This window comes from Tachysurus vachellii, chromosome 11, assembly GCF_030014155.1.
Source record: "Tachysurus vachellii isolate PV-2020 chromosome 11, HZAU_Pvac_v1, whole genome shotgun sequence".
In the NCBI taxonomy this organism is placed as follows: Eukaryota; Metazoa; Chordata; class Actinopteri; order Siluriformes; family Bagridae; genus Tachysurus; species Tachysurus vachellii.
Window position 1 is genome coordinate 4,965,034 of NC_083470.1, and position 15,088 is coordinate 4,980,121.

The 15,088-nt window shown below is 34.7% G+C and overlaps 1 protein-coding gene across 3 annotated transcripts; it reads right to left on the reverse strand.

Moving 5' to 3' along the window:
• Positions 1-286: 286 nt before the first annotated feature.
• On the reverse strand, positions 287-13,699 carry si:dkey-8e10.3 (serine/threonine-protein kinase SBK1). Of its 3 annotated transcripts, none has more exons than XM_060882252.1 (4): positions 13,680-13,699; positions 6,297-6,477; positions 3,766-3,968; positions 287-1,459 (listed from the first exon to the last, which is right to left on the reverse strand). In XM_060882252.1, the coding sequence occupies exons 2-4, from the start codon at positions 6,463-6,465 to the stop codon at positions 809-811; spliced, it is 1,023 nt and encodes a 340-aa protein (XP_060738235.1). In that variant the 5' UTR covers positions 6,466-6,477; positions 13,680-13,699; the 3' UTR covers positions 287-808. The 3 variants fall into 3 exon arrangements, with proteins under 3 accessions (XP_060738235.1, XP_060738234.1, XP_060738233.1); XM_060882251.1 differs by lacking the exon at positions 13,680-13,699 and adding an exon at positions 8,615-8,724; XM_060882250.1 differs by lacking the exon at positions 13,680-13,699 and adding an exon at positions 8,769-9,033 and having other exon boundaries at positions 288-1,459.
• Positions 13,700-15,088: the final 1,389 nt, after the last annotated feature.

Below are 15,088 nucleotides of genomic sequence, written 5' to 3' on the forward strand. Positions count from 1 at the left end.
GGTGTAACACTTAAAATATGCTGCAAAGTTCACACTCTGAGCCAAAGTGCCTACTGGTTTTCAGGACACACAAGCCTCTCAGAGGGACATCAGCATCAGTGCCAAGACACACCAACACTACTGTCCATCACTGGCCTGCCAGCTGCAGCAGATGCCAGTAGATTATTAAAACGTGAAAGGCTGCAGGGTATAAAATATATGTGTATATTGTGTGTGTGTGTGTGTGTGTGTGTGTGTGTGTTATATTACACACTGACAAAGGTTTTCAACGTCAGTCGCTAATGTTTATTGTTTAATGCAAAGGCGACAATATAATAAAACTGTAATAGGGCAATTATACAATATTTAAACCTATTCATGCACTATACATTACCAGAAGCTAATTTTCATGCTTTTTTCAGAGTAATCTTAAGAAACGTAGCAAAGTAGGAAAGATGTTTGTTTTTCACGGCATGCACTAACTCTGCTACACATAAATGGCAAAGAAAAAAATCCCATCAATTTTTTTTTTTTTTAACAAATGAAATGTCAGAATTCAGACAGAATTTCTGGCTTAATTTGGATAACAATATCAGCACACAAACTGTAGTTTATTTTTATTTATTTTTTTACAATTTCAAAGCTTAATTAATTTTTTAAATGGTGTTATTATCTCTCTTGGTAAAAACCCTTCTAGTGAAAAAGGTGCATTTGAGTTAAAAAAAAAAAAAAAAAAAAAAAAGTTGAACTAATAGGTATGCCCCAAATCTCCACCCCTCACCCTGACTTTTTTTTTTAATGAGATTATGTTGGAATGTCACATGAATCATTACTGGAGAACAGGGCTACTACGGCAAGGGCTGCTCAGTGCTGCCATGTTGCTTATTCCTCCACTTTCACCCACCAGTGCATTTGGGCATTTTGGCCTCACCCAGTCCTTTCCAACATACCCTTTCACCACATCAGCTGTGGATCTGTCGTTAGGCTCCAACGCGAGCAGCTTGGCGAACATCTCCATACAGGCCGGCGTGAATCTCTTCCACTGTGATGGGATTTCTGTCGTCTCTGTCTTTTGCCGCCACTCAGCAAACTCCTCGTAGAAGCAATCATCGCTTGTGCAGTATTCCCAGGGAAAGAATCCTGTAAGGATGCAGAAAAGCAGCACACCAAAAGCCCAGGTGTCTAGGCTGGGTGTTATGCTGAGCGGTGGCGCTTTAGGAGTTTCCTGGCCAGCCTCCAGCACCATGGCACACAGCTCTGGGGCCATGTAAGGCAGCGTGCTTGAGATGAAGCGGATGAGAGTGCCACGCTTCTGGGTCAAGCCAAAGTCAGCCAGCTTCACATGGCGACACTGGGTGTCCAGAAGCAGCACGTTCTCAGGCTTTATGTCGCGGTGCACCAGTCCTAAGCGGTGGATGAACTCCAAGGCACTGGCGATCTGTACAGCGCAGCGCTTTACAACACACTCAGAAATCCCGACCTGTGGAAAAGAAAAAAGCCTCAAATTTCTTCACAATAAAACCTTGAGTCCTGACTTAAGTCTTGTGACTTTGCTGCTATTGCTTGACATAGTTCAGCACCTCGAGAGGCAATTTAATGTTAAAATTAATAAAACAGTGGGCATTTACTCTTAATACACAACATAGAAACAACATTCCAAAAGAGGAGTTTCCGCCAGAAAATCTTTGTATTTTCTTGATAGTCAATACCATTTTAGAAAACCTAGATACCAAACTGCACAAAAAGAGAAAATAGTTAAGTTCTTTTTCTTTTCAAAATCTCCTAAGAAACCTATGCAGCTTCTTTAGTATTCTTTCCATTTTGCATGTTCCCTCCAAAAACATGCAGGTTAAAAGTCTAGCAACTTAAAATTGCCCAAAGATGTGAATATACTGTATACAATGCTCTGTGATGGACCCCGATGCGGTATCCCTGTCTTGTATTCTATGCCAATCTTCTCGGACTTGGCTTCATATTCATAATTTATGAGGCTTTTTATGGAACCTGCAATTTCAAATGTGTTAAACAGCAAAGCGGGTGTTATAAACGGCATAAACGAAATACCAGTAAAAGTGGATACGTTTTGGTATCCTGACCACAGGCTTGAACTCTCTTACACCATCATTACAAGAGATCTGAGACACATGTGTATGCATAAGCATGTGTGAATCAAAATGTGATTGAGTGGAGTTTCATTTCATTTCGGAGAACTTCAACTTCAACTGAGCCAAAGGAAGAAGGACAGCTGTGTGTCTCAATGACTCACACGCTCTGAGTTCCTCCCGGTACATACACACATTGCTGAAATATGTGTTAAGCACTACATGCATTCATCCAACAACCTGTCTGAGACATGATTACTATCGCACCAATGGTGCAAAGAGAGCAAACACTATGCAAATAATTCTCCTTTGTTATCCTGCTGGTTGCTTCTGTTTTGCTGTGTTGTTTTGCTGTGTTGTAGCAGTAAGGACACGACTGACTGGTGCTTTATAACATTTTCCGTCTAAAGGATATGCATCGTTACAAGTTGTTTTGAAAAACTAGCTGCTTATGGAGCAGAACAATAAATCAATCTTTCATTCAGGGTCAGGAAGCCATTTATCCTGGTTAAGGTCACGGTGGAAGAAGGACACCTTGCGTCCTTCTTCCATATATATATATATATATATATATATATATATATATATATATATATATATATATATATATATATATATATATCACCTCGTCACTCTGACATATATATGATGTTTAAAACAGTTTTATATAAGAAAAATGAAATTAATTAATTACATTTTATTATTATTATTTATTTATTTATTTATTTTTAATTCATATATATTTTTATAAGAATATCATATGATTTATCTATTCTAATTTTAGATATATTTCTTGATGTGGAATGTCCATTAAACAAATAAGTTCCTGTTATCACTTATGTTCTATTAGTGAAAAGATGAGTTGTGTAGTAACAGCTCATGGCTTCATGCAATTTGCTGTTTCTCTGTAACAGCAAATTGCATGAAGCCATGAGCTGTTACTACACAATAAGAGAACATAACTTCTCTCAGAGCTGCTGATTAACAGCTTCTGACCAATCAGACATGAGAATTCCAAAGCACTGTAGTATAAAAGTCTGTAATTATCCAGAGAAGAACAGGAAAACACTATGACTGTACAGAACAGTATCGAACCCTTTTAACCAGTACACTGGTCTTCCACTTCCACATAAGACGTCAATCACTATTAACAAATGAATGATTTTATGTCCAGAAGTCTGATATAAAATGAGTCAGCACTCTGTTTTATTTGTTGAATATAAACACCCTCTGATTTTAGCGCTTGGGGCACCTCAGAGAGCAGAAATAGGTTTGAGATCAGCGTTTACTTTGAAAATTTGAAGAAACAAATGTTCTTGTGTTTAAAATAATCGTTTATGTTTTTTTTTTCCACTATGAAATAATTGCCTCTTATAAGGTAGCCGTCACCTCAGGCTCGCTCATTAGGGATAGATGTTAGAGATAAATAGTAACTTCATTTTAAACTTTAACAATTTTATTCTGTTTCTAAGCTTCTGTAAAGCTACTTTGAGACAATGTCAATTATTAAAAGTGCTATAAATATAAATCGAATAGAATTAGTTATGTATAAATGTCTACTTTCATATGAGCCTCATATTAAGCACCGCTATGGCGTGAGACATGACAAAGACATTCACTACTGAACAAATGCAAATTCAATTTTTTTTGCCTCTGGTAATTTGCCCAAGCTGCCATGACTGACCCTTGGTTTGATGATAGCGAACAGGTCGCGTCCGGCGACCAGCTCTTGAGCAAATCCGTAGTGTTCATCAGACTGGAAGGCGATTCCGAACAGCCCCACAATGCACGGGTGAGAGGAGAGATGGAGCGAGATACAGTACTCACGCAGGAATCCCTTCAGTTTGGTTGACGCTTTGGGCAGGACCTTCAGTGCCATGGGTGTCCCTGTCTCACATCCACCAAGCAGGAGAAACACGAGACATCAAGGGTCAAACGTCTCATGCTTATGCACATCATGTTCTACATGAGAATTTTCAGCTGATACCAGGTTTTATAGCTGTTTAATTATGTAGGCCAAATGAAGCTATAAATCTCAGTATATTAAATATCGTAGGCTTCAGTTACATTTGTACAACTCTAAATGAGCTGTTTCAGGATTTTCGTTTTAAGATGGAAAACACTGACAAAAAATAAAACATTTTACTTGAGAATTAACCAGTGAGAAATTACAGAAAAATCTGGGATGGGTTTTAACATCAAATTTCCTCAGTCAGTAGACTTTAATAATGTAACTGGCAAAAAAAAAATATATATATATATAGATTAAATTGACGTGACATACAGCTAAGTATAGAGACCCATACTCAGAATTTGTTCTCTGCATTTAACCCATCCAAAGTGCACACACACAGCAGTGAACACACACACACACACCGTGAACACACACCCGGAGCAGTGGGCAGCCATTTATGCTGCGGGGCCCGGGGAGCAGTTGGGGGGGTTCGGTGCCTTGCTCAAGTGCACCACAGTCGTGGTATTGCCGGCCTGAGACTCGAACCCACAACCTTAGGGTTAGGAGTCAAACTCTCTAACTATTAGGCCACGACTTCCCCCATTAGATTACATGTATATTACATATATTATATATATATATATATATATATATATATATATATATATATATATATATATATATATATATGTATTATTAGATATTAAAAAAACCTTTAAACCCACTTAAACTAGCAGGATTTTGTGATGTAAAAAAAAAAAATCTGACTCAGATTTGCTCATTGGGATATTATTATTACATATAAATATTAATCTCGTACTTTTGTCTAATATTAATCTTTGTATGAAATTAAAGATTATGTATTATATTTATGATGTTCTGTAAAGATGCTTTTAGACAATGTCCATTGTTAAAAGTGCTATACAAATAATATTGAATTGAATTGAATATATAAACAATCAGAAACATTTTAGGGGAAAAAATAAGAATAACAGAAAAGTTCTAGTCTAGTTGCATGAGTGTGCACATCCTTTTATAACTGGGGATGTGGAGCGAATCATGAAAAGCTACAAATTCCAGTTGAGTCTTTTAAGCAAAACTTTTAGCACCTTTCAGAACAACAAGGAACAAAACGGACCGAAGTCTGCATCCAAATCAACAAAAGAACGATGATCTAGCCAAATCAAAATCTCTAGGCTGAGCTGAAGCAGGCTGTGTGCAAAAGATCCTCTTACAATTTGATGGATCTAGAAAGTTTCAGCCAAGTTTTAATATGCGCCATGCTGATAGACTCAACACTGAGTGATGTAATAAAATCTAAACATGCTTCAACCCAGGACAAGTTTAGGGATTTGCACACTTATACATCTAGTTTATCATATATTTTGTGGTTTTTATTTTTCCCCTAAAAAAATTCCTCATAATTACTATCCGTTGTAATTTCACATTGATGGTTAAAAAAAAAACTTTCAATATGAATGATCTTGGTTAAAAACCTGCCATTTTAGCAGAGGTGTGTAAATCACACAGAGTTTTTTTTTCCATTGGTAGGAAATCGATATTTTCTTAACTGGGATAGATTTTAAACAAAGCCACATAATGTAAGTGCTGTTAAATGACGTATTTTTAAATGTAAGTCATTCTTATATTGAAAAATATGTACAAATATATGAAGTAACTTGGATAGAAACTGGAAATAAAAGAAAAAAAAAGCCTTTAGATATCTCGATAAGTTCGACTCAGAGTTGAATTGTTCAGAATTTTTTTTTTAACTCTGTGAAAATGAATAAACTGTATTTTTCCACAACAGGCTCACAGCAAACACCCCAATCTACATAATCCACCATTCAAAAGTCTTGTGAAAAAACATGTAGTATGCTTTATCTTGTCTTTAAAAATATATATTTTTCATAAATACAAACATGTACGTACTGTAAATGTTGCTCACATATCTCATGTACTCATGTAGCACAATTTGTGCTGAATATATAGTGTAATAAGTCTTTTTTTGCGATTATTCTAACATAAGTAACTGAAATGAGAACGAATGTCAGTATGAACATCTAAAAAAAAAGCCTCAGACTCATGAGGGTTAGAATTTGGAGACTAGCTACCATGATTTTCATTTTAATCCAATACCAAGTAATATCCAGACTAGTATCTAGTGATATTTTGGAAATCCATCTTGTGTATGTTAAAATTTAAACAGTTAATATGGGTGATAAAGAATTAAAAATATTGTTGCTCATTCATTTCCATACCCCTGCAGCGGTGAGTAACCAGCAGCACACGGCCGTATTTGCCGCGGCCGATCTCCTTGATGACGTTGAAGTGCTCTTTAATCTCAAGGTGACTCAGACTCTGTGCTGTGAGCTCCATCAGCTCCTCTACATAGCTGCCGCCGTCCTCCGTAGGGCCGAGCTCAATCATCGCTATGCCTGTCTAGAGTACACCAAAAACACTCTACAAATCAGTTTCCTATGTTGAGTAAATATCCTTCTTATGCACAAAATATTTTACATTCTGTTACACTTTAATGCCCTTTTATTATATACTATATTATATTCCTAGCGTTACTATTGGTAATATTGTGCAATTTCTTTTTACTGCTTTTTACTTTTTACTGCTTTTTACTGCTAATGTAAAAATGTATTTATACTTGTATTCTGACTTATTTATACCTATACATCATTTACAATAACTGAATTATTCCTTACTATCACCTTGGCTGCAAATGTTGTGGTTTTTTTTTTAATTTTATTTCAATTCTTAAAATTGTAGCTTGCACCATATTATAAGTTTAGTGTTCAGTATAGTGACAATAAAAGAATCTTGAATTTTGAAGCTTGTTTAACATCTAAACAATCTTCGCTGCATGTGTTCATGGGATGCTGTGGAAATTGTATTTTTTGAAGCCTCTGATTCATAATTGCTGTGAGACTGAAAGCTCGAATCTATATGTTTTGCCAGATATACTGCTAAGTTGAACAAACAATAATAAATAAACTTACGGCACACTTTATTACGCACAAGTGAGACGCACAATTCTGCGACATTGAATTTACAACAATTTGTTTTTGTTTCTACAAGAAAAAAATAATTAAAAAGTCCTTAAATAATTCTCAATCGATAATTTTATTATAAAGATTCTTAAAGAAACACATAAAATAAACTAAAAAAATATAAAGTAAAGTACTATTGTCATTAAAGCTGTTTTTTGCAATATAGTTATAGTGACTTATAAAATTACTTTTTAAATTTTGGATTCATTGAAACTAAATCAGTGAGACAGATGTTCAGCATAAAAATCAGCATATTTGTAATATCGTTACTGAACAAATTCCAAATTGCCGTCTCAGTCACAGATCACACATGTAGACGGCAACATCTGGATATTCTTATCATCTTTTATGATCAAATGAATCTGATTCAAATTCGTCGTATTTTGAGTCAGTAAGCGTTTTCCCGTCATGACTCTGATTTATCACTAAATCAAGCTATATCTAGAAAAAAGATACACTCAGGTGTTATAAAAATGTGTATAATATATTGTATAATGTCAAACATAAGAAACATCTTGAGTGTCTAAAATGTCTCAATTTTTAATTCTTGGCTAAATTGACATTTATCTCTGAAGTACAGTGTAGTTGCATCATTGGAGTTTTTTCAGAAATGATTTTCAAAATTTAGGGTTAAGATTAGGGTTAGGATTAGGATTAGGGTTAGGAATATGCGTTAGAGTTAGATCGTCTTAATAATATAAAATTAAGTAAATATGTAACATCTTAAATATGATGTGGAAATTTGTCAACTTTGCAAGGTTCAAATAATTTTTGGATCCCAGGAAACTGTTATGAAAATGATAATAATGATCAAATAAATCTAACAAAAATTAATTTTCATATATTTACACTGCATAACATCCACACATAAATAATCCTTTAAAAGAATGATAAAGATGAGTGATATCAGATGTACGCTGTATAATATGGTGTTCTAGAAAAGTCAGATTTTATTTTTTAAATCCAGAATATTTTTTTATACATTTTGTAATATATTTTGCTTTTATTGTTGAAAAAGTCAGATGGATGTGATTCCAATTCACTTCACCTTCTTAAAGCGAAAGTTTCCTTCAGCGTTCTTAATCTTAGTATAAATTTTTAGCACATATGAGTTTAGCCTATATAGCAAGGAAAACAATTTACACAAATTGCATTAAGATTTGAATGTGATTGTTCTGTTTTAATCCTAATCTCTGATCTGCAATCTGAATAAAGTGCAGAAAAGTTAAAGGATGGATTTCTTCACATGGGTTCGATTGTAAAACAAATGGACACTTGAACCCAAGTGATATAGAAGGCTGGCGCATGGGTCATACAGTAGACATAAATTATAACTTCGAACTTAATTAAAGTAATAATAACATTTGCATGTATCACATTACAGCAGTAATATTATCTAGATAGGTAGTTCTCAAATTTATTATTAACAAATTTATTATTAACTTAGTATGACAAATAATCTGTAAATTAGACACAAATAAATATGTATTATTAATTGTTTTTAATTCATTTTTTACCTTCGAATCTTGCACTTGCACATTGCACTTTAGTCAATGCTGAGAAAGAACACACACGAACACCCACTAACACAGACACACACGAACACCCACTAACACAGACACACGCATACACACACTTCGAACATGCATAGGTCTGTCTACTTTGGCTTACCTTTCACAGTTCTCAGTGTCTGATCGTTACGAGTGCTGGATGTCTTCCCTTTCATTCTCTCTCTCTCTCTCTCTCTCTCTCTCTCTCTCTCTCTCTCTAGATGAGGGAGGTGCTTCTCTGTACAGTGCTAACACTAAAGCAAACTAAAGCATTTGTAGCTAAAGGCTAACATTTCCTACTGCTAAGTCATTCCACATAAAACACCTGAGCCAGAGAAACACCTACAGAACCCTCACCAGAGGAACTGGAGCTCTCAGTACTCACACGCTCTAGAGCTAATATCAGTTTCCTAACGCAGACCCACTTTCACCCACTTTGATGCAAAGGATGAATTGCATTGCTTGAATTTATACACTATGAAGCAAATGTTAATACAAGCATGTAAACCTTGCCAAACTTTAGCACTCAAAACATGTGTATCAGTGGCCTTTTCAGCACCTGCTACTGGCAGAGTTTTTTGATTAACAGCCAGCAATGCTTTGAAGACACACACACACACACACACACACACACACACACACACTGAACTCATTATTAAAACGCAGATGACTCAACGTTAAGTGAAACAGCAGTTAAAAACTTTTTAATATTAATACTGACCCTGGTTTTTATGCCACTAATATCACAACAGGTGGCTGTACGCAATAACAAAAGAAGAGCAGAGGAGCTATTACCAGTGTGTCACAGTTATATCATGCTAGAATTACTCATAAGTGACATCTACACTGAACTCTCAATCGTTCTCTTGCAGGGACATCGTTGTTGGCGCCCCGTTTCCCGGGACACGTCCAGCCATATAAACTTCCAAGCACACATGTACTCACTTATATTTCAGTGTTGACAGATGAGCAGCCAGACAGTACTGCTGCAGCTGCAGGTTTATTTAAAAAAATATAGTACCTGCTCTGGCTGTGTGTGTGTGAGTATAAGTTTTATATATACCATTACGACTACTACTAATAATACTAGTATGACTATTACTAAGCTCTTACCACTAATACTATTTCCATACTATTTACTATACTATAACTTCCATTAATAATGCTACTGATTCTTTTTCTTTTGTAGATACTAGTACTACCATTACCACTACTACTGACTACTACTGTCGCTGTACCTTTGCTATCATATGTATTTTACTTTATTATATTACTACTAATATTGCTACTGATAATTAAATTACTGATCCACAAATGCTCAGCATCTATACTTTTATCTATTACTAACAGCAGTTACTACTAATAATATTCAACTATATTACTGTTACTGATATTAATACAAAAATACTACTATACACTACTACCACTTCTATCGCTATACTGTTTCTGCTGGCTTTACCAATTCTATAGCACTATACTACTATTAATAATTATAATAATTAATTGTTAATAATTAATATTAATACTTCGAATACTACCACTGTTTCTAAAACTACACTATACTATTTCTACTACTACAACATCTACATCTACCACACCTAAAACTACACTTCTACTACTACTAACATTCCTAAAACTACACTATTCTACTACTACTACTACTATTTTTATTACTACTACTACTACTACTACTACTACTACTACTATCATTCCTAAAACTACACTATTTTACTACTATTTTACTACTACTACTACCATTACTAAAACTACACTATTCTACTACTACTTCTACTACTACTACTACTACTACTACTACCACTACTACTACTACTACTACTATCATTCCTAGAGCTACATTATTCTACTACTACCACTACTTCTACAACTATCACTACTACTACTACTACAACTATCATTCCTAAAACTACACTATTCTACTACTACTACTACTATAATTTCTAAAACTACACTATTCTACTACTATTACTACTACTACTATTATTACTACTACTATTACTACTATTGTTCCTAAAACTACACTATACTACTACTATTCTACTACTACTACTAACATTCGTAAAATTACACTATACAACTACTACTATAATTTCTAAAACTACACTATTCTACTACTATTACTACTACTACTATTACTACTACTACTACTATCATTCCTAAAACTACACTATTCAACAACTATTTTACTGTTACTACAAACATTCGTAAAATTACACTATACTACTACTACTACTACTATTCCACTTCTACTACTAAAACTTCCATTTCTAAAACTACAGTATAATATACTACTTATTCTAATATTACTACTATGAATTCATCAATAGAGACTTAAAATCACTGTTGTACCTCGCGCTGGATAAGAGTGTCTGCCAAATGGCATAAATGTAAATGTACAACTACTAGTAGCACTACTCCTAAAACTACACTCTACTACGACTACTACTACTACTACTACTACTACTGCTGCTGCTACCTCTACAACTTCTAATAGTACCATTACTAAAACTAACTTTAGTATGTCTATTCTCTAGTATACTATACTACTCATTCTAATATTACTACTACTACTATAGTATACTATACTACTGATTCTAATATTACTACTACTATAGTACTACTATACCACTACACTACTACTATGTATTATACTGTGTATTATACTTCTGCCACTACTATACTTCCTAAAACGACACTATGCTACTATAATGCTATAGTGGACTATACTACTGATTCTACTACTAACTTACAGCTAAAATTAGGAATAGGAAGAAAGGTTAAAAAAGTTTAAAGGGTCACAGAATTGAACGGTTTACTCCATTCGTTAAGCTGATCATTCAGTTTTGTTCAGTTGAATCAGCTGGTTAGAAAAGTTTTATGTTCACTGCTGTGGCCTTGACCTGCTGGGTGTGAAGACAGCCAGTGTAGGGCATCATCCTGGCTCGGTGGTCAAATTTTCTGGTGGCAGGAGAGAGAAGAGCTTAATATAGAAGAGCTTAATGATCAGGGATTTGAAAGCAGAAGTGTTTCCAAACTAGGATGAAAAAGGTGATAAGATTGGCGCAAAGGGATCAGCTGATTCTCCCATGTCTTTCAGCCTTGTGTGTGTGTGAGACTTTTCCGTTGATAAATGGTAGGTCAGCATATCCCTGTATAGCTCACATTTTGTCACTTTGCGCAGAGCAGAAACCATGTACTGTATGCCAGTCTTATGAGCTAATTACCATCTGGGCATTTTCTGTTCAGCTGGCTTTGCTTTTGAGATGGACCAAAAGGTGAAAAAAAGAATTAGCAGGGTTCCAGGCAGGGTCGCTCTGTAGATTTCGATGCTGCCTAAATGAGGAATCGAGCAGCTTGTCGTTAAAAAAATTACTCTTCGTTTGCTCTTCTTAATTCCACCGTGTAACCTTATTCTGAATGTGTGTAGTTGAGGCAGTGGGACAACTCCATAGAGGCGTGTGTGTCTTTGATAGTGAAATCAGGAAGTGTAGTGTGAGAATGTCAGCTATGGTGTAACAGGATGGCAAGGAAGGATCGTCATGTTGAGATTATAGTAGTTGTCTATATATGCTGTCTACACACTATCTCAGGCCTCCATCTCGCCAGCTAAGTGTGTGGTAGCCGAGGGTTGTCTTACAGAGCAGACACCAGAGAAGTGCCAAGTGTGCTTGATCAGAGAGGTATGTCTGCCATTCTCTGAACCTCAAACCCATTTACTCACTTTTCTCGTTCGATTTATTAAAAAAAACTGTTAAGTGCCATTACATTTCTGTTAATCCTCTGTGTACACTGGATATACACTTCCGCAGCATTACGACTATTAAGCTTCACTTATTTTTAAATGAATCGTTTAATTTAGAGTAAACAAAGCTCAATTACTACCAATGGTGAATTATGATTTGTTTCTTTAAGAAGTCCTGAAAAAATTCAAAAGTATTATTTCTTACTGTAGAACAATGAACCAGAAACCTCAACAATCTATGACCTGTGTTAATTATGTTGGCTTTGTAGAAGCCAACATTCTGTTTTCCTATTTAAGCTTAGACAAAAATTTATCAAAAGTAACTCCTCCTAGAGCTTTCGAGCCACATGCACCAAATTCGGATATGTTGTAGACCCTGGTCTGAAGTTTGTTGCTATTACTTTTCTAAGCGATCCGAGTTCTGGTACTTCCGGTACCGGGTCTCAAAATGGCCTTTTTTCCCATAGACTCCCATTATAAACTTTGGAGGTTTACTCGGCAAGCTTTCGTACTATCTACACCAAACTCGGCCAGCTCCTTTAGGGTGATACTCTGAACAAAGTTTTAAATTTGTGTACCGACTGGCCTTCCAGTTGTCCTGCAGTCCCGCCCCCAAAATATGCAAAATAAAAAATTAGCACAACATGGACATGTGACATATCAAGTCACTCAGCCCAATGAGGGAAACTTCCTCAAGACTATTCAGATGATATCACATGCTTGTCTCCACTTGCCTCCAAATGTTTTGGCACCCTAGCTTTCTGTACACTTGCTTCTAAAAGTAAAACTGTCCCTTATGTCCACTCGCCTCCATAAAGCACCGGCCTTTGCAAATAATTGCTTCATCAAAGCCAACATCAAAGTTCGTTGCGACGAACTTTACAGATCTAGTTTAGTTAATTGCTTTTTTATGCAGTAGAATATTTACGCCTTTTGGAAGACACACTTATCCAAAGCGACTTATAATTGATCTCATTTTTATACAACTGAGCAATTGAGGGTTAAGAGCCTTGCTCCAGGGCCCAGCAGTGGATGCTTGGTGGACGTGGGATTCAACTCATGACCTTCCTATCAGTGATCCAACGCCTTAACCTCTAAGCTACCACATTTTAATAAAAATGAAAAATGAAAATGATCAATAAAATTCTGCCAGTTCTTATGATTATGTTGTAGCATGGAAACTATAAACTGACTCTCTATAAACTTGACTTAAGTTTTTTAACTTACCTTTTTATAAAGGAAGTGCAATTAAATCGTAACAATTTTACTTACTGTATGTTATGACAACGTATTACTGTTGTTGTTGTTGTTGTTGTTGTTAGCAATATGAAGATTTTGTTCAGTTGATCATCTTTGTCATTCTGTGCCAAAAAAAAAAAAAAAAAAAAGCAGCAAAAAAATGAAATCATGAAACAGACACAGGATCAAGTTGTGGGTCTCTCCATTAAGTGTAGGTTTATAGTGACATCTACTGCTAGCACTGAATATGTGGAATGTGGATGAATAAATAATAATAATAATAATAATAATAATAATAATAATAATAATAATAATAATAATAATAATAATAATAATACTTCAGTATACAGTGTAATACTTTATTTACTCTTTTTTAATTAAAAATACTTAAGTGAAAAGATTGACAATGGAAATTAAAAATCAAACTAATTAAAATATTTAGAAAAAACACAACAATGAATGTGCTGATTATTAATTAGCAAATATCTCACAGTAAGATTTTAAAAAGAAACTAAAAAGAATAATACATTAAAGATTTATTTTATTTTCAATGAAACTACTGTTCAATCAATCGATTGCTTTATTATTTATGTGTTTCTATTTTTTTTATTTATTAAATAATTTATTTATTCATTCATATATGTATTTATTTGTTTGTTTCATTTTGTCTTTCAGCTGCTGCACCTTTTTTTTTTTTTTTTTTTTGTTATACTAACATGTTCTTGATGAACCTCTAGTGTGGACTCATTTCAAGTCAATTTATAGAGAATTATACACTGCATTGATTTATGTATAAGAGCAAAACATTCTAATTTAATAGATTATTGTATACTGTATTTATTATATTTACAAATGTAGTGTAATAAACTCCTAAATAAATAGGCGAAACGATTAAAGTTGTTGGGCTTTGTTTAAAAAAAAAGAAGAAAAGAAAAGAAAAGAAAAAAACCTTTGCGCAATCCTGTGGTCTTTTTCATTTCTACTTCCTCAAAGGTTTTGGGCTGCACTACACATTGTATCAAGACATCTTGCTAAGTTTTTTTTTCTTTTATATGTATTTTGATTATGAAACCTACTATCTTGTGGTTTGCAAGCAGTGAGAACACAACTACTAGTGCCTTTACATTGACATATTTCTGTCCTGCATGCTGCCCTGATTACACAATTTCCGCTTCCTTTATTACAAAATGTACTCAAAGTACCCAGGTTTGCTAACATTTGTACTGTAGTAGATTGTTTGGCAATCTCGAGCGAGAGGAAAAAAAAGATTGACGATGACCTTTATGAATCATACACACTGATTACTGACATTAAAATCAACTGCTTCCCCTTGTTCTGCTAAAAAAAACAGCTCTGATCCATCCAGGCAGGGACTCCACAAGACCTCTGAAGGTGTGCTGTGGTATTTCACACCAAGACTTTCGCAGCAGATCGTTTAAGTC

Coding starts and splice junctions, on each gene's coding strand:
- si:dkey-8e10.3 (XM_060882252.1), bottom strand. CDS start 6,465: ATGATTGAGCTCGGCCCTACGGAGGACGGCGGCAGCTATGTAGAGGAG. Junction 3,969..6,296: donor GGTTACTCACCGCTGCAGGG/GTATGGAAATGA, acceptor GATGTGAGACAG/GGACACCCATGGCACTGAAG. Junction 1,460..3,765: donor TCGCTATCATCAAACCAAGG/GTCAGTCATGGC, acceptor TCTTTTCCACAG/GTCGGGATTTCTGAGTGTGT.